This window comes from Eleginops maclovinus, chromosome 1, assembly GCF_036324505.1.
Source record: "Eleginops maclovinus isolate JMC-PN-2008 ecotype Puerto Natales chromosome 1, JC_Emac_rtc_rv5, whole genome shotgun sequence".
NCBI lineage: Eukaryota > Metazoa > Chordata > Actinopteri > Perciformes > Eleginopidae > Eleginops > Eleginops maclovinus.
Window position 1 is genome coordinate 3,605,235 of NC_086349.1, and position 24,446 is coordinate 3,629,680.

General features: G+C 38.6%; 2 protein-coding genes across 2 annotated transcripts in view; one reads left to right on the top strand and one right to left on the bottom strand.

Annotated features, from left to right (window-relative positions):
• plch2a (phospholipase C, eta 2a) overlaps nt 1–14,266 on the bottom strand; it is a 212,049-nt gene extending 197,783 nt beyond the window's left edge. Inside the window, exon 1 of the mRNA XM_063891096.1 lies at nt 14,018–14,266. The gene's annotated coding sequence lies outside the window, so the exon portion shown is untranslated. The remainder of the gene's footprint in view (nt 1–14,017) is intronic.
• A 1,092-nt stretch (nt 14,267–15,358) lies between these two features.
• Nucleotides 15,359–24,087, top strand: pex10 (peroxisomal biogenesis factor 10). Its single transcript, XM_063893647.1, has 6 exons — nt 15,359–15,807; nt 17,053–17,133; nt 17,483–17,895; nt 18,833–18,999; nt 20,480–20,615; nt 23,775–24,087. The coding sequence occupies exons 1-6, from the start codon at nt 15,696–15,698 to the stop codon at nt 23,841–23,843; spliced, it is 978 nt and encodes a 325-aa protein (XP_063749717.1). The 5' UTR covers nt 15,359–15,695; the 3' UTR covers nt 23,844–24,087.
• The last annotated feature ends 359 nt before the right edge of the window (nt 24,088–24,446 follow it).

Below are 24,446 nucleotides of genomic sequence, written 5' to 3' on the forward strand. Positions count from 1 at the left end.
TAGAAGCAGAGACAGTGGCATAGTCTAGAAGGAAAGCCCCCCCCACTCAGATCAGCAGCAGTGTGGAGCTATCCTGTGGTCCACACCACACTGCCAGCCTAGAGGCAGCTCAGCTAACCGCAGACAGTGAACCAATAAATTCATTTCTTTTTTTGTTGACAGAGACTTATCTAGATGCAGGAGGTCCTTCAGCTATCGAAACACAAAACCAGATAACATGCTCAAGATACAACAGTAAAGCCTTGGAGTGAAAATGTAAGATAAGCATCGAGACTGTCCTCCTATCTCGGACCTGTCCTCACACGAACATGTGGTGACTTTCTCTGAAACAGTCTCACTGTTTGTCCATGGTTGGAGTTGAGGGCATAAGACAACATGACATGACAACCCTCAGTCATTGTAAAGGAAGTAATTTGGAAGTTTAATGTTATGGCTGTATGTCAATACATATTAGTCATAGATAGCAGCTCTGTTTGGAAGCATGTGTTCCACTTCATGGAAAATGTAAAGCAGCCTATAAGTGCATACCTAAAGAGATCACCATCCATCATAAGACTGTTCTATTGATTCTATTTCTGGGTTTGTGTGATCATATGATTGATCAGGAGCTATTATCAGCACTGGTGATTTTGTCATGAGGTGGCAACAGTACCTATTTCCAGTCTCTCAAGTGTGCTTGTTGAAGTGCTCATAATCAGTAAGAGCCATGCAATAAATGCAGTGAAACCCACAGTCATGTTAGCTGAGCAAATGTGAACAACTGCCAGGTGAAATGATATGAAAACACAGATTCAGTACCAAAATGCTATGTGGAAATTTGTTGAATTTGTTGAAACTGAAAGAAATCTGCCTAAGTTTGTTAGGGAACCCTATCTCTGAGAGAATTAGGTTATGTGTACCAGGCTTTAGACTAACTGTAATGAAAACCCATCCTTCTCATTATAAGAGGAGGATAGAAATGGACGTAGTTGTCATGATCTGTAAGCATTTCCTGTTTTATTTTGAAAATTGTTCACACCCTGAGATATGTGTTATTATTTCCTGTCTCTGTGTTTTCCCACCTGGTTATTGTCACCTGCTGCCCTTGTGTTTTGCCTATCTGTATCTGGTCCTTGTGATTAGTTCTGCATGTATTTCAGTTGTGGTTTTACTGTTTGTCAGATACTTGTTTGTTGTTGAATGTTGCTTTGTTATACCCTGCCCTGTTTGGATCCAAACCTTAAGGTCTTTTTCCTGCTAACTGCTCTGCTTCGCTTTCTTAGAGCCATTAAGGGCAACGAACTCTGCAAGGAAAGGGATAGGGATATAGGGGTCATCAGAGTTGGGAAGTAACTAAGAACATTTACCCAAGTACTGTAGTGAAGTACATTTACGAGTTACTTGTACTTTACTTGAGTATTTCCATTGTGTTCTACTTTGTACCTCTACTCCACTGCAATTCAGAGGTAAATGTTGTACTTTTACTCCACTACATGAATTTAATACCTTTAGTTTACTTTTCAGATTTGGATTAATGATGGTAAATATAATCAGCCCTTAAATCAGACTTTAGTTCACCTGAGTAAATTCAGCAGCTACCCTGCAGTATACAAAGCCATTCAAACTAGCTGCACCTTTACCAGCTCTGAGAACACTTTAATGATCAATGATTATAAAACATATCAGAGATATTATTCTGAAATGGACCAATCAAACAATGACTACTTTTACTGTCGCTACTTTAGGTACATTTAGATGAGAGTACTTTCTACTTTCACTGGAGGAACATTTAGAATGCAGGACTTTTACTGTGACAGAGTATTCCTACACTCTGGTAATTCACCGTGGAGACCACTTTACATGTGAAGCCAAAAGTAGCAGACAATGAAATATCACGTAACGCTACGTCAGTTACTGTAGTCGCATGGCGTCTGTAGCTCACTTTACATAACAAAGGTATTTATTTTAACCTGAGTCATGACCCGCTAACCCGCCACCAAGTAGTTCATGTAAAAATGTATTATTGCTTTAATTCAATCTATAAAGAATTCACATTTTTTATATTTGTGAAAACCGAAGGAAAACACACAAAAAAATCCAACTCTGAAAAAGAACGATTATTCCTTTAAGACGCCAATGAAAATGTCTATCTGGAGAGAGGACTACAGGTTTGTAAGACACTTAGATTTTCAATAAACGGCAAGTGCTTGTTTATGACCAAATTACCAACCTGCTATTGACAGTGTATTCTGGGTGATGTTGTTCCTACTGTACGCTCTACCGAGGCACCACCCTTGCCTAAACCAAACAGAACATTTCCAGTAATGTGAGAACACAACTGACATGGACTTTTAATGGCTTCTACATGTGTGACCAGGAAACTGCAGACATGTGCAGTCTCTATATAGGCCTATTGTTAAGAGTTCAACTGCTCAAGATACTACAAAACACGCAGTGTGCTACAGCTAGTAAATTCAGCATATTGAAAGGCTGTTATTAAGAGTAATGACTGTAAAATGGAACAAAAGTGTTCCTGAGGGCAGAAACTTTAAACTGTAGGTCAACACCCTTTCAGTTGCTAAGTACAACATGTCATGAGACAATGTGAAGCATATTCATGCACTTCATGATGAGTACTCCAAAGTGTTATGATAGAAATGTGTAGTACAGTTCCCCAGCCCAATTTCAGGTTTACCAGAGATTACATGTCAAAAGAGGCAGCTCTGATATACTTGTATTCTCTCTCATACAAACTACTGTTTAACAACCTGGTCACATGCCAGTACAACCACTTTAAAACCACTGGAGTCATTGTACAAACAAAATACTTGACTAGAAATCTGTTCATACTCATCACTGCCAAATACTTAAAATATACAACTTGTTGAGCTGGGAAAACATCAGTAAACATGCAAAAGCTTGCCTTCTGCTCAAGATAATCCACAGCCTTACCGCACCTCTCTCAACTGTAAATACACTAACAAGAGGTGCAGTGAGAGGAGATTGTATTTTTCCACTCAGGTAAAGTTATTTCAGTCAATCTACATGTTCTGTTAAAGCTGCTCATCAATGGAACTCAATCCCAGCAACAATCAGAGAACAGAATACACTCAGCTTATTTAAATCCCATATAAAACATGGTTAGTGAGGAATCAGCTCTGTCAATACAATCCACTGCACAACCCTCAGTCTGTCTGCACTGCCTTGTGTAATATGTATGAATTGTTTTATTGGGAGTATTTTTTTTTTAGCATTTACCGTATTGTGTTCTGTATGTTTTTACTGATTGTATTTGCTTGTTATTTTAAGAAATTTGACTAATTTGGACTACAGATGAAAAATAAACTCTTGGCTAACTCTGGCACATTTACAGAAATGTTTATATGTAGGCACACGGCCTGTTAAATAAATAAATAGAAACTGCTGTATGCTAAATTGCATATGTTGGGCAATTACATAAGTTGCACTAGTAAGCATTAGGACAATAGCTTACACATGTCTTGGTTGATAAGGAACATTTTTAAAAAAATTTATTGAGGATACTGAATCAATTTCTGGCATTTTTAGATTCAAAAGTGGCAGTTTTCAAAGTTTTCAAAAGTTTGAGTCAGCTAAAACTTTCAAAACAACCGAAAATTCATCATAATCAGCCCACAGGAAGTACAAATAGGGCCACTCTCTGGTCAAAATTGATTCAACATCCTCAATAACCTCCAAAGTCACTCCAAAATTGTCCAAATCGGCAAAGGACCAATAGGGCTCCATGAGCTGGCAAACAGAATGGCTGCTTCGCTAAGCTGAGAGTTTTAGATCATGCTTATTCATCTTGATTATTCATTGTGGCAAAACACATTTAAATACAAATGTCTTTCTATCCTGCTAAAGTACAAATAAGGGAACACAATATAAGGGTGCACAATATACTAGCAAAAATGCATTCCAATATTACTTCTTCCTGCAGTATATGGCAAAATTAAGAAAACATAGGAATAAATACATTTTTGAAAATATTGAATTTTGAAAGTTAAATGCAAATATTAAGTACACTGAAAGATCCAAATCAAGAGTCTAGATTAAGAGGATAGACATGTTGTCCTCTTGTAAAACACATCAACCAATTTGGTGTAGATAATTGATCATAACCCATAAAGCATACACCCTCAGAGCATGTTTAAAGACAGGTTGGGATTTGCCAACACTGCTGCAGATGAGTTTTAAATCAGTTAGGCTCTGCTAAATGAATAAAGGTTTGATTCAAAAGAGAGAATTACATTTTTTTCATTTTCTGGTAAATTACATTTATGGTCAATTATGTTTTTAGTGAATTAAAACATGAAAAATTAGGGTGATTTGTGCAAATAGCCAATATAAAAATCAGATAATGGCATTTATAATTTTACAACACGTGGTTTGGCAACGTTACTCTTTGTTTTATTTTTAATCATTCATTTCTTCTCTACTAGCACTGGGGCAAAAATAAATATACCGGTAATAATCTTTCCAATCTGACCGTTCTATATTTACAACCATGATCAATATTCATTTATTATGGGTCCTTTTTGAATAGTATGTACTTTCATCTAATGCTCAGGACAAAAAAACAATAATTCATTAATTAACTGAAAGATTGCTATTTATTTTTACTTGATTCATGCATACTCTTAAGGGGATGCACGTTTCTTTACTTTAAGGACAATCATTTCTTTCAAAAAATCTGAAAAATAGCAACATGTTCAGTACATAGTTGATTTATCGAAAGTTGAATCATTTGTTTTCTACGATGCTCAGTCCTAATCCGTATTTGTTTCTGGAGCAATAATTGTATTTATTTATCTACACAAAATGTTTAACTTCAACATTTCATTCTGTTCAATTCATAAATATTCCCTCACAAACAGCACCAACAGCAACGGCGTCAACACACTGTTCTGGTGAGGTAGGATTGTTGAGTCCCTCTGGTCTTTATTCTGGATAAGGTGCTGGGTTTCAATTCAGTTACATCCCCCATGACAGAGTTCAAAGAGGCTGAAAACCAACACCCTGCTGAAAAACAAGCTTCCACAAAGGGATGGAGAACCGGCTTTTCCCATCGAATCACACAATCACCGCTGCCAAGGGTGGCCAGCAGCACGTCACAGAGTACGTGGTGCGGTCATAGCAGGAGAGTACATCACACACACACACACACACACACACACACACACACACACACACACACACACACACACACACACACACACACACACACACACACACACACACACACACACACACACACACACACACACACACACACACACACACACACACACAGTAATTGTTTTTCTTGCCAAGGTGCTCTAGTTATGATAAGATGAGATAATATAGAATTGCTCAGAATGTTTGCAGACCCTGCTGTTTTCTGGCATCGCGCCAAAGAAGAGGTGATGTGATTTTAGTCTTCTGAGACAGAAATAACAAAAAACACTGGAAGCTTCTCTCTATTCACCAACTTTCATTTGCATTGCATCACTGAATGTCCTGGCAGAACTGATCCTGCAAAATTCTGTAATCTGTTATTCTGTCTTCCAGTTGCAGAAAGTGCCTATCGCTCACATCTACTGCTTACAACTTCTCTTTCTTATTTTTCTGCAGAAATAAAAGGGTTATGCTTATTTGGAGCAGACATACCTGCACTTTCATGTTGTTCTGAGTTTGTATGTGTATGAATTATTGCACTTATTGTAAGTCAATTTGATAAAAGTGTTAGTTATATTAAATGTAATGTAAAATACCGTTGAAAAAGCCTTTACAAAAGTCCTAAGGGGTCCTCTGACTATTTTTGGTTGACAAGCCTGAACTGGTCCACTACTGCGTTTCAGGGCGAAGCTCAGGGCATCACTATGAACACAGAACTGCTTGTGATAAACTCTGGGGTTTCTTAGAAGACACTTGCCATTCATACTGTAATACAGCCGTGAAAGCTCCTTTTTCAAAAGTGATCAGGTCATTAAATGGCCTTCCTATGTTCTTTTCACTAACTTTACCACACCTAAATTTCAGAACGGGCCAACTGCACCCACCTATTTTCAGATTACTTTAACTTTTTTCAATCAATTACTATCAAAAGAGGAAACGAAAGGGCCACAGAGTGTGGCTGTACTCAACGTTTTTCAAAAAGTCAACAGGGCATGTCAGGGCTTTTGGTACCACTTTACAATAACACTACTACCCTTATAAAGGATTCATAAAGGGTTTATAATTAGGTTGTAAACACGTCATTAATTATAAGGGACCATTTATAAACCAGTTCTAACATAGTTCATACATCAACACAGGCTCACTATTTGGCAAGATGACTAAGCCTTATATTGGCTAACTAGCTTACTTCATCTTCTTCATCATCCAGCATCCAAGGGGGGAGAATCAACTCAGTGAACAACAGATACCAAGGATGCTGGCTGATGAAGAAGACGAATTAAGCTAAGTAGCCAATATATAAGGCTTAGCAGTACAGATAAATGTGGGCTCACTATTTGGCAAGCAACCGGTCACAGTTGCCCGGTTTATCTCAAGTCTTATAAAAGCTTATTAATGATTTATAAAGTGTTCACAACCTAATTAATAAATGAATTACTAACCATTTGTATACTCTTTATAAGGGTAGTCTCTCTGTAAAGTGGTACCAGGCTTTTTTAATGTGAGTGCAAAACCTCCCAAAAGTAAATGGCATGAACTATCTGGACTGCCTCATTAACATGCAGTCTTTAGTGAACAAAACTGTTTCAGGTAATAGTTTCAGGGATGATCAGGCAGAAATAATCAGAAATGATGCCTGTGCAATTGAATCTTTTGTAAGATAATGAAGTTATTAGAGTCATTCAAAAATCATAATCATTAAAAGCAGAGAACATTAAGTACGCTACTAAAGAGTGCATTGAGGACCTTACAGACTCAGTTTGTAAAATAAAACTGATGATGAACCTTTTCCAAGTAAAATTTAAAAAAATTAAGAGGCACAATTCGTTTTTGTTTTTTTATCAGTTGGAGTAATTGTATTTCCCTTGAAATGTTAGCTTCCCTATAACATTTATGCTTTTGGGATGAAAATGTAGGGACTAAATGCATTTACAGTTCAACTGAAAATTAGATAAGAAACAAGAAAAACAGCATAAAAACATCCAGGAAAACCAAAAGGCATGCTAATGCTAACACAACATCTGTAACCATTGATGCTAACAGCATGATTGGACAATGCATGATAGAAATGTGTCTAACTCAAAGACAAAAACTAGACTGGATGTTTTTCTGTTGCTAAAATGAAACTAGTCCAGGGTTGCATGAAATATGACTGTTTTATTTCCTTTAAAACACTTAATATTGCAAGAAAACCCTATCCTGGTTCTTAAAGGGCAACAGCAACAGACATTTGACAGTTTTAAGGCAAGTTATCTCAGCTCATTTCCAAACCAGATGTGGTTTTTATTTCTATATGGTCATTCCGCATTGTGGGAGACATATTAAAAAGGTCAGAGTCACTCCCGACCAGATGCACAAGAAAAAAGTACAAAATTATTCCGTAGAGAAAATCAAATGAACCCTGAAAAGGTCAGGCAGTGTGTTCCAAACTTACAGAGGAACTTGGATATCGGAGTTTGTTCTCTTTCTCTGTGGACATTAAGGTTAATCATATTCACTCATATACAGAGAACAGACCCGTGAGGTCTCTCCTCAGAATGTAAATGTGATTTTGTTTTATTTGAATCTGCTGTCATTTTCGTCTAGAAGTGCTGCAGAGGTAGTTATACACTTCACACACATTTATTGCAATTCTCGCTCCTCAGTGTTTAAGATCTGATTGATTTTGTAATGTAATGAATCCTGGGTGGTGTCACTACAAAACACACACACGCTCCCACTTGTTAATTTACCAGTGAGCGGGCGGAATGAAAAGTCATCTAAATATGTTAAAGAGTTAATGAGGATTCAGCTGCTGGTATTCTAAAAATAATCCTCAAACACACACACACACACACACACACTCACACACACACACACACACACACACACACACACACACCACACACACACACACACACACACACACACACACACACACACACACACACACACACACACACACACACACACACACACACACACACACACACACACACACAGCACACACACACACACACACACACACACCACACACACACACACACACACACACACACACACACACACACACACACACACACACACACACACACACAGTCACCACACACACACACACAGTCACACACACACACACACACACACACACACACACACACTCACACAGTCACACACACACACACACACACACACACACACACACACACACACACACACACACACACACACACACACACACACACACACACACACACACACACTCACACAAACACACACTCACACAGTCACCACACACACACACACACACACAAACACACCCTCACACAGTCACCACACACACACACACAGTCACATACACACACACACACACACACACAAACACACTCACACAGTCACCACACACACACACACACAGGCACACACACTCACACACACACACACACACACACACACACACACACACACACACACACACACACACACACACACAAACACTCAGAATAATTTTGGGATGTAAGTAAAACAAAAACATTTTAAACCTGGGGAGATGTTGGGGGATCTACCTGTAGCTGAGCACACTGACAGTGGAACACACCTGGATACATGTCATGGACTGGAATGGACTCCCCACATTTCAAAGACACAACAAAGTTACAAGCTGTTGAAGGGTGAGTGCAATACAATGAGGGATACCTGTAATATACATATTCAGGCAGTAGCCTATAGACCAGGGGTGTAAAACTAAATATCATCACAGGCCACATTAGCATTATGGTTGCCTTCAAGGCCGGTTGTAACTTTAAGACGTTTTAAATATATAATATATAAAGTAATGTATTATATTACATAATTGCTCTGCATCAGATTATTATTGTTTTTAGTTATAACCTAATTAACATCTCCTTGAAAGCAGAAGTCTTTGGGTGTACACTTACATTTCTCTGTTTTACTATCTGATTACATCTTTTTCTAATGTCACTGTGAGGGAATATAGTTACCCTTTTTTGTATCATGATTACAAAATCCAGTTACATGTAATCTGTTACTCCCCAGGCCTGAATCAAATAATAAACCAACTTCCCAAGCTGTGGTAGGTTCAAGTGCAACATACCATTAAAATAAAATGAATAGACTGGAGGCAAAGAATACTCACTGAGGGATGTAACGAATATGTCTTTATTGATAAAGTCGTGGACTTTTGTTATTGTGTCTGTAATTGTAATTGTAACTATATTATGTTAATTGTTTACTGTGCTGTAACATAAATCGGCCCTTTAAGGACATTGGCTTTCTATTAGTTTGAGGGCATGGTTAGCCTAGCTTAGCATAAAGAGTGGAGACAGGGGAAACATATTCCGATAAGTTCAGTATTACCAACCTCCCAACATCTGTAAAGCTCACTGATTATAATGCTGCATGTTCCCTTCCTCTGGGGAGCAGTTCCTGGAGGGAACACAGGGATTTTAACCTTTCCAGACCATTTACATGCAGTAAAACCTTGCTTCAACGTTCAATAAGTCAGCAATTATTTTGCTCAGTTTCGTCTCAATGCTTCAGAATGTCTAAAACGTATATATCAGAGTGTTGGTATCTCTTTCTTTTATCTGTGTGTTTCATAATGCTTCTGTCTATGGAAATGATATGTGTTCAGGGTTCTGTATTTGTGTAATATCCTCATCCTGTTAGGATTTGTACACACAACTTCTTGTGCATGTATTTCCTTTCTTGCAGTAGGATCTATACTCTTAATCTCTTTGTAGGTGTTTTCTGTTAAAAACGTTTTTTGTTTAGTTTTTTAAGCAAATCAGTGATTAGTGATATTGGACTGTAGACAAATGAATTGACTTGACTTGAAATGTTAACCACCAACTATTTGATATTCATTGGAATGATATAGGGTATTAAACTGTGATTTAATCCACTGAAAAAGATGAAATGTCACAAATGATGAAGTAGGCTACTCTTTGAATAAGTCATGAGGAAAGAGGCTTCATACACACTTGGAAAAGGCCAATAAATCCTGAAATGTACTTCAAGTGAACAGTGTGTAAAAGCTTGATTTTCCACCCAATCCATGTATTTATGAATAGGCTGACACCCTGCATTGCAGCCTCTGCAAACAGTATGGAAGCAACTGAGCTTACATCACTGGTGACATCACATATTAGCTGGTGGGCAAAACATGGGCAGCGTCAACAACAATACTATTGAAAAATGGTCTAGCTATACAGCAAATGTAAGATTATCCCCATAACCATGGTGATAATCAGGTGGTGTTGTAGGGTGTACTAATAGATTATATTGGAGTAGCAGACTATCGTCATACAGCTTTTATCATAAAATCACAGAATCCCTGTCTTCAGCATAACGTGCATTAGCCTGTTTACAACCTGCAGGCAACCTTATTTTCACTTCACCTGTTCTGTTAAACTGACCTTTGCCGAACATACCCTCCACTGTTCTGCTGTTATTATCTCTGTATGTATGGTTATTACTGACACCTGAACTAACCACAGCCACTTGTCTCATTCATGGACTGACTGCAGTGCTCCGCAGCCTTTAACAGCATCCGGCCACTAATGAAAATGCAGGGAAAACAATGGAATAGATATTTGGCTTTAATTTGCTATTTCAAATGTGTATAAATTGCATCCTGGTTGGCCTTGTGGGTGTAGGTTTACAAGAGAAACAGGGCTTTAGTCAGTGTTGTTAACTCAAGTTGGTAGGAGATGTTAGACTGGTTAGCTACCAGTATTCTATGTAATGACTCACTTTAACCACGTTTAACAATAGTAAAATCCAGACACAAAAATCTTCCTTAGAGTGTGGGTCGATCAACTATATGATGTTACATTCACATATTATGTTATAGCTTGCCATGCCCCCACACAGTAATTTACTAGCACTGTATTCAGTGTGATTATAATGCTGCTGCTGCGCACCAGTGCTCTACGGTGAACCAATACTACGCTATAAACACAGAATGTAGATGAATCCACTGCTTAAAAATAGGGCCAGAGAGCTGCACTATTCCCTCCTGTTTAAGTAACCTGATTTAAACTATAGCAGGCAGCTATATATTTAAACTACTTGGGAGCTACCTCAGGGTTTTGAGCTGTGACAAAGACAGGGAAGAAAGTCCTCTCCTATTAAAAGTTGCTACATAACATAAAATATGTTAATGAGTCACTGCTGGGAGTCAGAGTTAAACTTCCATAAAGTTGAGGAACTTGCCAAGACAGATTAAAAAGAAGCAGCCACATCTTTGCAGCAGAGGCCATTTAATCGTGACTCAAAAATGGGTTATTCTGGATCCTAAACTGCTTCACACCCTCACTGCCTGGTAAGTGTTCACATATTTCAAACAACAACTCCTTTGTAAAGCTGATTTGAAAAAGTTGTGGTCACCAATTTCAACTTGTTTTTACAGACTGTACACCCTATGAAGAGTAAATTCACTTTGACATGTACATTCTGAACAGTTTTTAAAATGCAGCATGCTTAGTCACTTTGAGTGTGCAGAGTCCTGTCACCACCAAACAAAGCCCTGTTTGTTTTACCTTATGGCCTCATAAAAAGCTAAATATATGGGTGAGGTAGAATGTGGTATCCTCTCAATTCCCTCTGACAGAATGCAAGGTGAGGATATCTCAATTGTATTGGAGAGAGATTACAACCATTTGTTCCATTTGTTAACACTGAATAATGAATGTGCCTGTATCCACACTCTACTGTGCCACAAATTATCTATAGATTTTGTCCAACCAAACCTAAAAGAAAAAATTGGTTCACGTTGCAACTAACTTATAAAGGACCTGATCAGGGTTACGAAAGCTACCCGTTAGTTAAGGTTTTGAATCAATCGTGGTCATTGTTAAAAGAACAACAGCAGTCACATGCTGCATCATCCCATCCATCCACCGGGACCTCCATTCTGCAGAGTCAAGCTACAGTCATAACTCACAGATCTCACAGGGCCCCTTGGTCACTCATTATGTAAAGAAATGAATTCTGATGGCTTCCCAAAACGGACGATTCATGGTGTATGTTTTTTACTATATGAAATACCCAGTACAGAATATTTTACAGCCCTGAAGCACTAGCACAAAAACGCTCTATGGGCCGGTATACGGGTACTTTTTTTCTCTGAAATAAGGCCATTTTGGCTTCATGCGCCACTGAGCTTCTTTCATAGGAGAGACGGGTCCGGTCTCCAACTCTGTATCCACTTCTCTTTATACATCCATGATGAAACCCCTCAAAAACCTCTGGAGCTCTCTCAATGAGTCAATACCCACTGAACATAGATTGTCAGGCAGCTAGACTTTTCAAATAGGTCGTGACTTAACATTCATTCGGCGGCAAAATTCTAGCACCTCTCCTTTTTGTCTCAAGCACAATTCACAGCAGACATGCATGGTAAGAAAAGCAGAAGTGTATTCAAAACCATAACTGATAGCTGCACTTCACTCTGTTATTGTGTGGAGTAGCTACTCTGTGCTACTTAATGGAGCTGAGCCATTATTATTGTTATCTGTTTCTCCAGTGCTTTCCTACTTTGGCTAGCTTACTGTGAAAAAGTTCCATTGGCATCTGTAGAAACAGTTAAACACTCCTGGGTTCCTGGCACAGACCCCTGAAAGCCACTCAGGCCTTTAGGATCCTCCTGCAGTGTCCCCGCAGGTCCCCAAACCCTGAGTGCATCTGAGCCAGCCAACATGCAGTATACCACACTGTCTGCCAGAGGAAACAGCTGTGTGTAGTGTGAATCACACACTCGACATGTGTCTGATACCACAGCTGAAAACAAATGTTGCCTGAGGTAATTATGGAATTAACCTGCTCCGTCTCCTCAGCAGGTGTCAGGTGTCAGCTATTGTGTTTTGCTATTTCCAATATACTTCACTAACACAGGTTAACGTATGATTTTTACTAGTACTAAATATCAACAACAATAAATGTTACTGATGTGGGCCTCTTTTAAAAATCAATTTTGAGATACTTTGAGATACTTTGAGAGACTCTACTAGAGTATTTTCATGTTGTGCTACCTCATACTTTTAATCAACTCAATTTTGGAAGCAAATATAATACTTATTACTCCACTACATTTATTTGACAGCTTTAGTTACCTCTTTTGTTACATATTTAGAATACTATCTAATGCCAATTAACAATTAACTAATAACTAAACATATTGATATGTTATTAAAAGTGAAGATATCCAGCAGCAGTACACAAAATAATTAAAATGAGCTCCACCATCAGCTGTGATGAATTCTTGAATGCATCAAAAAACATAATCCAGTCAGTATGATTCTGAACTAGGTGACTATACATAAAAATAGTTTTACTTTTGGTACTTTTTTTACTTAAGTAAGAATTTGAATATAGTGATTTTAATTGGAACAAAATACATGTTTATTATTATGTATTGCTAAGTAAAAAATGTTCCTTTTCCAACACAGCTCCTAACAACACCAGAATGGTAGAGTATAACAGCCGGTGTGCGTACATGTGATGTCATACTTTGGTGATAAATCCACACCATGCTGATGTTTATCTTTTGTCATGATCCTCAGTTACTTATTTTGGACTTTTAGATCACACCTGCTCTGCTCTAATATGGTTAACTGAGATGAAGCCATTAATAAAACAGTGCTGCTAAGAACATGTACCTGAACTCGCCGGTGTAGTAGTATCAAGGAAGAGATCTCTATCAGAATCCGTTAACGGGACTTTATAGCAACAACAACATTGCATTTGATCACTAAAACATAACCAGCCTTCTAACTCCTGTCAACACTGATGCCTATAAAGTAACTCAGCCAACGAATTCTGTTTTATGAAGTTGAACGTGATACGGTGCATGCAGTCTTACCTGTCCCAATGCCAGGCTCTCCCTTTGTGCTTGTTAGTGGTTTAGTCCAGGCTGCAAAGTGCTCTCCACCCCTTCCACCTTCTGTCTGAAACAAGCAGCTCCCAACTTGGAGGGAGGAGGAAAAGAAAAAAGGCCAGCCCCTCCCCTCACTGAGAGCAAAGTTCAGCTTCCTGGTGTGCACAATGCATGGACACACTGCTGATACAGTGCTGAGGAGAATCACTGTAAAAGGATAGGAGTGGGATCATAATGGGATGTGCTCCATAGCGGTTATAGTACACCTGGCTGGCTCAGGAAGCAGCAGTGAGTAGACAAAGGAACTGGTTCTGCAGCTTAGCGGGCAGATAGCAGCAGACCTGCCTCTAAATGACTGGATGTATGAATGAACTTAGCACATACACAGGGAGAAGAGCTTGTTGCAACTTGCACAGGAGGTCATTATAGCTGCTGTGTAAACTTGGTGTGCGTAGCAGCAATTGCAACATGCACATTTAAGAGGTGCAGTTAAGCTTTATAGCACTATTAAAATGGTTTCATCATGTTTTTTTGTATAACCTGCACATTTAAATAACCGTGATTACACATCATATTATATAAGCACATGGTATGGTTGTCTTTCAAGTTTGGAAGGGTAACTTTCACAAATGTATGCCAATACAATTAATATTTATCCTTAAAAAAATAAGATAAAATCAAATTGATGTAGCCTGATACTTTCCTTTCCTTTATTTTCCTCACTACATAATGCATTGCAAATACATTTAAGAGAAAATAAATATCAATAAGATGTTTTTACTTAAGTGTATTATGTAAGACAACAGAACTATTTGACCTTAGAAAAGAAGAAACCAAGATATTTAGGATCAGAAATGATTGGGTTGAAAGGAAAAGCTGTCTTTCTTGAAGCTGAAACACAAGAGCACACACTACAGTTTAAAAAAAGCAGGAATCAAATCTGAGCTGACAGAAAATGCTCTGTTTTAGTTTAACACACACACACACACACACACACACACACACACACACACACACACACACACACACACACACACACACACACACACACACACACACACACACAATTTTCTGAACATCTAGGTTCACCTGCTGAATAAAAACAGAACAAATGAACCAAAGAAAGAATAGATTCACTCTTAAAGTATTAGCCTACAGAACAGAACAGCTGACAGAGGAGAGAGAACATCTGATCCTTTACAACAAACACTAGGTGATCTTTTTAGGTTTTACTAACACTTTAAGCCTGCTAGTGATCCCCAATAAATAATTAAATAATGTAACAGTAATCTGAATACTAATTTCTAATGTAACTGTTTTTTTTATCCTGATAATTGTATATCTTACTCCCCAAACTTTTTGCCTTGTAATCCAAATGTACTTTATTGGTTCAGCTGTAGGTGAGCGTGTACTTTCTCCCCCAGCCAGAGAGTAGCGCTGTGAGCCATGAGCCGCTTTATCGGACTGTGTTGTGGTTTTTAACTTCCGCTTTGTTTCTTCTTCGAACAGTATTGGCTTTAGCTGCTTGAAATTGTGACATTACTATGACATATTAGTGGATATTCCGACCATGCCCCAAACAGGGACCAGACTTGTGTTTTTCCGGACGGTCAGCCTGCTGTCACACCGACATTAGCTCTCTGTTGTCGACTGTAAGCTCACCATGCCGCTCGCTCCGGCTAACCAGTCCCAGCTGATCCGCTCCAGCCAGAAGGACGAGTATTATCAGAGCTTTCTGAGGAACAACGCCAACGAAGCTTTCCAAACACTAGCTGGTGAGAGGGGTTGAAATAAAGTCTCCTTTAGCTTACAGGACATAAAATACACGAGGTAAAAAGTTTCAACTTTTTCAGGCTCCTGCTGTCCACCCTGTGTTTGGTCAGCTCTGGACCTAGACTCAGGAAGCATATATATATATTTTTAAATATAGTTATAAAAGCTTCTTGTTCTCGGTTCATTAAGCGTTAATCTGATAATATCATGCACCGGGTATCATGCCAAATGTAGAGTTTGAAGTAGTTATACCACAATATAGGAATACTCTGTTACAAGTCCTGATTAACAATGTTACCCAAGTAAAATTACACAATTATTAGCAAGTAAGATATACAGAAGAATCAAATAAAAAAAGTAAGTACCTAATCAAGTGACCATATTTGGAATAACATGTGATCATAACTAGTAAAGCTTTAATGTGTTCCTTTAGCAAGTTTTCTCATCGCAAGAATGAGATACCTTTTATACTGCCACATATGTCCACTCATAATAGTATATTAAATATTATTACTCAATTACATTTTGGTATTAAACATATGAACGTGCAAAAGTAACAAATAACCAATAATAATAATAATTATGCATTTTATTTAAGAGTGCTTTTCTGGAATCTCAAAGACACTTTATAGAGTAAAGATTCATAAAAACATAATTAAAACAACCCACTTAAAATATGTAAAACACCACGTTAATTGCAGATTAAAAAGCAGTTCTGAAAAGGTGAGTTTTGATTTGAACATGGTGAGATTGGGCAGTCATGGTAATCTTGTCAAATAAATGTAGGGAGAGAGTCTTCGTAAGCTAGTTTACTTCACTTAAACATGAAGAGAAAACTCTGCTGTCTCGATCATTTATACCAGTAAAAACTGGTACACAGCCCTTCATGTGTTCTATAAAACTGCAAAAAGTTTCACATTTGTTGAGGCTAGCATGGCTTTTGCTGTCCGGACTTACACTCAGGAGATAAAATAAGCTTGTTAGTCTGTGTAAATTTAGAGTTGGAGAGTCAAATCTGATATGTATCATGCCCCAGGTCAACAGGTCGAGCACAGTAATATGTAACATGTTCTGTACAGTTTGTTTTAACAGCTGTGTGTGAGAGACCTGACACTATCTGCTCAGCCTCACACTTATAAAAAAATGTATGAACTGGTTATCATCACAATATAACGTGTTGTATGTGACACTGTACATTCAGCACTTCAGGATGATCTCAGGGTTAAGGTTTGTTTCTCTTCCTGTAGGATCTAAGCTATGGCTGGACTGGAGGAGGGAGATCGAGCTGCTGTCAGACCTGACATATTATGGTTTAACCACGTTCTCAGGTAATTATGAAATTTCATTTTACTTTGTTTAACAAATCTGTTATTATTGTTACAAGTCTGTAATAACTGCAAGATGGCTGCTATCACATTGCTTTGTACATGCTGCACGTATTTATTTATTTTAAATACTGCTACTGGTACTTGTTGTTGTCCACCTGGATGTGTAGTTTTTTAAAGTGGAATTCTTGTATTTTTAATTAAATATTTTATGCATGTCTCTTAATGGATATTTTGCAATTTTTTTTTCTCTTTTGCTTTAGTAAATTAAACCGTACCCGCTCTGATGGACGATTAAAGGTATTCAGATTCTGATAATTAGTTGTCGTAACGATGTCCTTCTTCTCCCCAGGTTACCAAACCCTGGGCGAGGAGTACGTCCACATGGTCCAGGTGGACCCCTCTAAACTTCGCGTTCCCTCCCGGGCCAGACGGAGCCTCTTTGTCCTCCTCCACTCCTTCTTCCCTTACCTGCTGGAGAAGGTGCTGGTGAGCCTGGTGAACGAGCTGGAGGGCGGGCCGGCCAGCGGCAGGGGGGCGAGGCAGCGGCAGGCAGCATCCCGGGCCTGGAGCCTGGAGGCTATTCTGAAGAGGGGGATGCAGCGGGTGGTGGGGCTGCTGCCGGAGCCCCAAAGGAAGGCCTGCCTCCCGGGTGTGTCGATCCTCCGTCAGGCTCTGACCCTGATGCAGCGCCTCCACGTGGCTCTGTTCTACATCAGCGGATCCTTCTACCACCTGTCCAAGAGGGCGGCTGCTATCGGATATGTACGTTATGTAGATTTCTTTACGTGTAATATATATCATATATTAGACGAAGTAGAAAATATTATTTTATTTTGTAAAATGGAAATGCATGTTTGCAATCTTACTCTAACTCTCTGAACTTAACATCCAGTGGTGGAATGTTACTAAGTGCATTTACTGAAGTACTTAACTTAGGTTGACGTTTTAAGTATTATATAACGCTTTATACTTCTACTATATAACATTTTTGAATCAAGATTTTACTTAATGCCACTACACTTATCTGAAAACATTTGTTACTGCTCATTTGCATTTTGAAGTTATATAAAAAATATAAATCAACTAATGAATTATGATGTAGTTGTATAGATTAGATCTCCTGTAAAAAATAAAAAAAGTCATTACATTTAGCTCCTTTTTTAATAACTGTGAAATGTAAAGGATGAGCACATTATTAGATCACTAGTTATAATCCAGTAATTATTCCAAAAATGCATAATTAGTTATTTTAGTTTAGGCGTGCATTTTGATTCTAATACAAAATTATTCATGCAGGGCCTTTACCTGTAAGTGAGTATTTCTACATGGTATTAATGCTTTTATTTTTGTAAAAGATCTGAATTCCTCCTCTGCCAAAAGTCAACATTTGAGGTACTTGTACTTCAGCTGAGTATTTTATGAATTATGCTACTTTATACTTGAACCCCACTTCATGTTGTAGGAAAATGTTGTACTTTTTAATCCACTAATTATCTTACAGGATAAGTTTCTTTGCATATTGAGGATATTAATACAAATTATAATGCTATATAGTTGTATTAATATAATGTATTATCTACCCAACAATATTTAGCTATTAAAATGAGCTCCACCTTTACCAGCTTCAACATTGAAGTGACACATTATTATCAATAATTATATTACAATAATAAAATATGATGTTTTTGTGTGTGTGTAGCTGCGTGTGACAGGGCTCCAGGGCGATGACGGCACCATCAGGAGTAGCTACAGGCTCCTGGGGGCCCTGTCCCTCCTGCAGCTCCTCATCACTGTGTGTCTGCAGCTCAACAACTTCTCAAAGAAGCAGAGAGCCAGGCAGGAGTGGCAGCTCTACAGGAACCTCAGGTACACACCGTCAGAGAACCCAAACTCTCTGATCATACATTCAAACAGCTCATCCTCAATCAAGACGCTCATATTCCAGTACTTTAAAGAGTGTCCAGACTGAGGTCGTGAGAGTTCCTATTAAATTCATTCAAATCTGGCCAACTGTTGTTAATTATTTCTCTCATACTGCCTGTGTTGCAGCACCTCTTTTTACCCTCTGTCTGAAACCAGAGCCCAGTCTGCTCTGATTGGTTAGCTCGCCCGCTCTGTTGTCATTGGTCAACTGCTTGCGATGTCCTGCCCGTTACCCTATCACATACAATGTGTCGGAGCACTAGCAAATAGAAGCTGGGGTATTACACAGTGATGTCCCTATGTCTCAGAAGTAAACAAAGGAGACCAATGGAGGCTTTTGAGTCAGCGGGGGAGTGTGTGGGAGAGAATCTCCCTCTGGAAGGAACACAGGGATTTCAGCATTTGCAGACCATTTACATGTACATTAACCTATAGAACACACTACAGGAAAGGGAAAAGCCCAAAAATCACAATAGGGCCTCTTTAAGTGCTCACGAATGTTAGCACGCAAGCATGCTAAGCTAAAAGGGTGAACTTATCATCTTTTACTCGCAGTAGTCGTCCGGTATCTGCTTGGCAAACCTAAAATCCAGGACAGTCCTTATCTAAATGTCGGTGAAATTGTTCTCCATTTTATCTTATATTTTTAGACCAGTATTTCTGCAGCTTACAGGCGATGAGTCAGGGTAACTACTTTGGTATAAAATGTTTGACATATTGGAGGATGTTTGTATCCTGTGTTTAATTATAAACTGGATTGCTTTGGTTTTGGCACATATGGATATCTTTTTGTCATAATTCCACATATCTTCCAATGTCAACTCATCGATAGTATAATAACATTTAGTTGAAGGGATTTAGTTACACAATTTCTTCAGGTGAGCTATTAACACAATTGAGAATGCTGATTGTACTCCTTTAAAGAAATAGTTCTCCCTTAGAATCACCATTTGTTTATAAGTGACTCACCCAGGCTACAGCTCCAGAAAAAATTAAGAGACCACTCCAAATTGTTCTTAAATCTGTATCTCTACATGTCTGGCAGCCATTCCAGTGTCTGTTGAATTCCAACACAGAGAAAAATTGTCAGTAGTTTATAGAATACAACTAAATGAATATAAATAGTAAAACCAGAGAAACTGATAATGCTGCAGTGGTCTCTTCATTTTTCTGATGCTGTACCTTGAAGACACTAAACCTTTATGGTGAACAAAACCAAAAAAAGCTTGATTAATTTAAGGCGTGCCAGTGGAGGTATTGGAGAAAAGTAAAGTTCTCCTCAAGAATTCATTGGTTGAGTTATTGATTTCAGAAAAATATCTCTGGGGTGAACTATTTCTTTTAGAATAAACTTTGTGTAACAAAAACATCGTGCTGCAGCAAAAGAACGGAAGAAGTCTGATGCTGAACTTTTTCTCTGCAGTCCTCAGCACACAAACAGTGGGGGGCCCAGGGGGGCCAGCTGCATGCTCTGCCTGGAGGAGCGCAGACACTCCACCTCCACCCCCTGCGGACACCTTTTCTGCTGGGAGTGCATCACCGAGTGGTGCAACACCAAGGTCAGGCTGCATCCTGCACATTGCATTCTGTTCACACTCCACATCTACCTGTACTACAGCACTTTTGGTCTGGAATGAAAAGACAACAGTGTTATTTTAAGATCTATCTGTAATCCATACCCCAATTATTTTATATCACCTATGCAGAGGTTTTCATATGTTATCTTGTTCTCAAAGTACATTGAAAAGTGTGAGAAGCACATTACTTTTGAAGGGAATCACTTTTCCAGCTTCCTTTTAGAATCTCACTGTGTTTGAGACTAACTTTTTTAATTAACTTCAATTAACTAACACCTTTATGAAAGTCGATTACAATAAATGCATTCAACTGTGAAGATACAAGCTCAAATAATAAGAATCCTGGAAGTATTTTAGCTTCTAATGAGACAAAAAGTGCTAAATACACGAGTAAGAACTTTTTTTATGACCAGGTCGGAGTGGAAACAGGTGGGGTTTAAGTCAGAAAATATGTAAAATGTTTGCTGTCCTGATATCAATGGAGAGCTCACCCTACCTTTTTGGAGCGGGGATAGCAAACAGGTGTTTTTGTGGAGGGGTATCTGGTGCCCACTTACAGTGAGGGAGTAGCAAGCCGATTGGCCGATGCAGAGAGAAATCCAGAACATGTCCTGATGTAGGAAGGACTGGATCCCTTTACAGCATGGTAGGCAAGAACCAGCGTGAAGTGGAGTCTGGCAGCCAGTGAAGGAAGTGGAGGAACGGTTTATAGTGGGAGAACTCGGGGAGGTTGAAAACCAAATCGAGATGCTGCATTCTGGATGAGCTGCAGAGTTCGAATGGCACTTGTAAACTCTAGAGCCTGGACCAGAACCTGTGTTCCCTTCTGGGACGTATCCTCCGGATGTAGTAAAGAGTGTAACTGCAGGTGTGGGCTGTAGAAGCGAAGGACACTTGGTCATCCAGATTCACCCCAAGATTCCATGCAGTCTGATACGGGGAAACAACAGAGGTACCAGTTTTGATTTAAAAAAAAGTCATGGATGGGAGCCCTTTGCTGGAAGGACGAGCAGTTCCTCTTGTTGTGCTTCAAGTGAAGAGCAGAAATCTACTGAGAGATGTCAGCCAGACAAGCAGAGCATATCTTTGTGTCTGCTGTTTGGAGTCAAATGCTTCTGGACGACACTTGGTACCCAGTGGCCCCTGTGTGAAACTGACAGGCAGCATCAGAAAGTTCCACACCTCCCACTCAGTCAGTGACTGAAATCAGTGACATTTAATGGTCGATAAATGCCCTCAAAAGGCCAAGAAAATCAAAAGCACTTCCTGTCTCAGTTTAAAAAGAATGAAAAAAAACACATTAAGACAGGAAGCCTCAAACAGAAAAGCCTTTAAAAACCCTAAAATATTTAACAGTGCTTTCAGTCAGGCAGTCAGATCATTCAGCAGTTAAAATGAACATCCGTCTCTTCAAACCAGAACACATGTTGAAACATCCAGGCAACATCCCATAATTGTTATTTTTCTGTCATTCTTCAGCCAACACCAGATAAGCATCAGCAGCAGCACTTTACCTCTGAATGAGTTAATTACCAAACGTATAAAATGAAATATGTCTGTTTTCTTGTTAAAGTGCTCTCCTCAAGCTGCTGTTTGTGTTTAGCCAAACAAGATCAGCCCGTCATGATGTCACAATCTCGCACCAAGACACTTTATGCTTCTCATAACAATGATTCAGGCTTCTGACACACGGCGCGCAGTCAAAATGACTCTGAGCAACATGGCACTCTAAATCATTCAACCTGTGGTTTTCATCAGATAATGAAACGTAAATCCTTCTGGGAAATAAATGTCAGTTTTGGCCCAAAATAAAAGTATCTGACACGATTAAGAGAGAACAAATGTTGAGGTAAAGTTGACTTGCCGTTGATTAAATCTACACTCAAAATATGAAGGATAGTAAACTCATTTGCGATGTCGTTTCGCAGGAAGTGGGAGTGATGGAGGGTTACTGGGGGGCTCTGGTGGGTTCATGTGGTGTACTGATTGCAGTACCACTGATTAAAGCTTTTATTTAACATCATGAAGAAACATTTTTCAAACATCAGGAAAATGAGCAGATACGTTCTGCTCTTTATTCTAGAGAATGCCTCCCTGCTTCACTGTGTGCCAATGCATCATTGTCAATACACAGTTAAGTTGAATACTTAATCCCGATTGGTCAATTGTCAATGAGGCCTGTCCTGTCTGTCTGCACACACAAACGTAAAACTGCGGTTAAGTCAGCCCCCCGCGTTGTACTGTGATGCGCCTATATCCTATGCATTACAGCAGAGGCCTGTAAAAACTGCCCTTCAAAATAAAAGCGCTTACTCTTATTGTTCAATAACAAATATACCTTAAATAAAACTAAAAACATCCCTAAAATATTACTATATACTGGAGCTTAAATTAAAAAATGTGTACTAAATAATTAAATCAATTATAATTTACTACCACATTATAACTGAGTGAATACTTTCTCAAATTTCAAACTTAAGGATACATTTATGAAAGATTTCTGATCATAAAATTGAACTTTCCATTTCCACTGGGTGATTAATTTCAATTGTTGTTGATAAAAGACCGTCAGAGGAAGTCTCTCCAAAAATATCAGGACATTCTGATGTATGATTTCAAAATAAAAGACCTTTGAAATCTCATACATGAGCTATCGTTCGTTTGTTTTTCGATTAAATACTGTCTATAATCTGTCTTTGATATGGACAGTTTTAAAAGTATTATTGATTTCATTATTTAGTACATATTTCTTAATTTAAGCTCCAGTATATATTCATATTTTAGGTATGTTTAAGGTTTCCGTTTCACTACAGGAGGACCGAGGAGACGAGGACGCCAACACTAGAGAAATGAGAAATTGCTAGCAGAAGACAGACAGGAAGTATGGGGTCTGGCAGCGTTTAAACACTGGTTCATGGAAAAAGACTTGGACAGTTACAGAAGACCTCGATCAGTGCTGCCGTCATTTTAAGTTACATTGTTATTTCTGCAGTTCCACCCGTTGGTACCCAGTGGAACAGACTGTTATTTCTTAAATCAATTAAAAAGTCTAGATCAATGTTGTGAGTCAATATCCTGACCACCCTGTCGGTGCTCTTTCTTAATGAATAACCGCCTCTTGTTTCTTGTGTCCTCCCACAGGCAGAGTGCCCCCTGTGTCGGGAGAAGTTCCAGCCCCACAGACTGGTGTACCTGAGGAACTGCAGCTAGCTCCACAGACACACACCGCTGGACTCTGAAGCTTCTTAATCCTCCCAGGACATGTGGAGATGTAACAGGACTTTGTGCCAACGTACTGCAGCTTTTTAAGTTTAAACCTGTATGTTATTTTTTGTTATGAACTGCCTCTTTTGTTTATCTTTAACAGATGTTTGAGATTAACATTTTGATTGTATCAGTCGGATCTTGTAAATATAACCTTTTAATTTAATAAAAAGCTTTGATTTGAAGAAAATATGGGTCAAATATGTTGCTATTTTTCAAGAAGTGTGTTAGGATGAGATGGATATGAATTTCATCTAAAATCTAATCTAAATCTAGTTGCCTTACACTCTTTTATAATCTTAATATTTACAGGTTTCTGTTTTTGGTCATTTTCTTCTGCTAGAAAAGCTTTACTCTTTTGTTTAATACAAGACGCAATTTATTGTTTCCAAAGAAATCCAATGTATGCTGTGGCCCATTGTCATTTGGATTATTGTTATCTATAAACAGAGGGAGGATAGCTCATATAAGGGATTTCAAAGGCTTTTATTTTGAAACTGTACATCAGAATGTCCTGATATTCTCTGAGTGGCTAGTTGAAATGTGTCC

What these genes read in the sequence shown, in the direction of transcription:
- pex10 (XM_063893647.1), top strand. Translation starts at nt 15,696, where the DNA reads ATGCCGCTCGCTCCGGCTAACCAGTCCCAGCTGATCCGCTCCAGCCAG. An exon ending in AGCTTTCCAAACACTAGCTG is followed by an intron (nt 15,808 to 17,052) that starts GTGAGAGGGGTT and finishes CTCTTCCTGTAG; the next exon opens with GATCTAAGCTATGGCTGGAC. An exon ending in TGGTTTAACCACGTTCTCAG is followed by an intron (nt 17,134 to 17,482) that starts GTAATTATGAAA and finishes TCTTCTCCCCAG; the next exon opens with GTTACCAAACCCTGGGCGAG.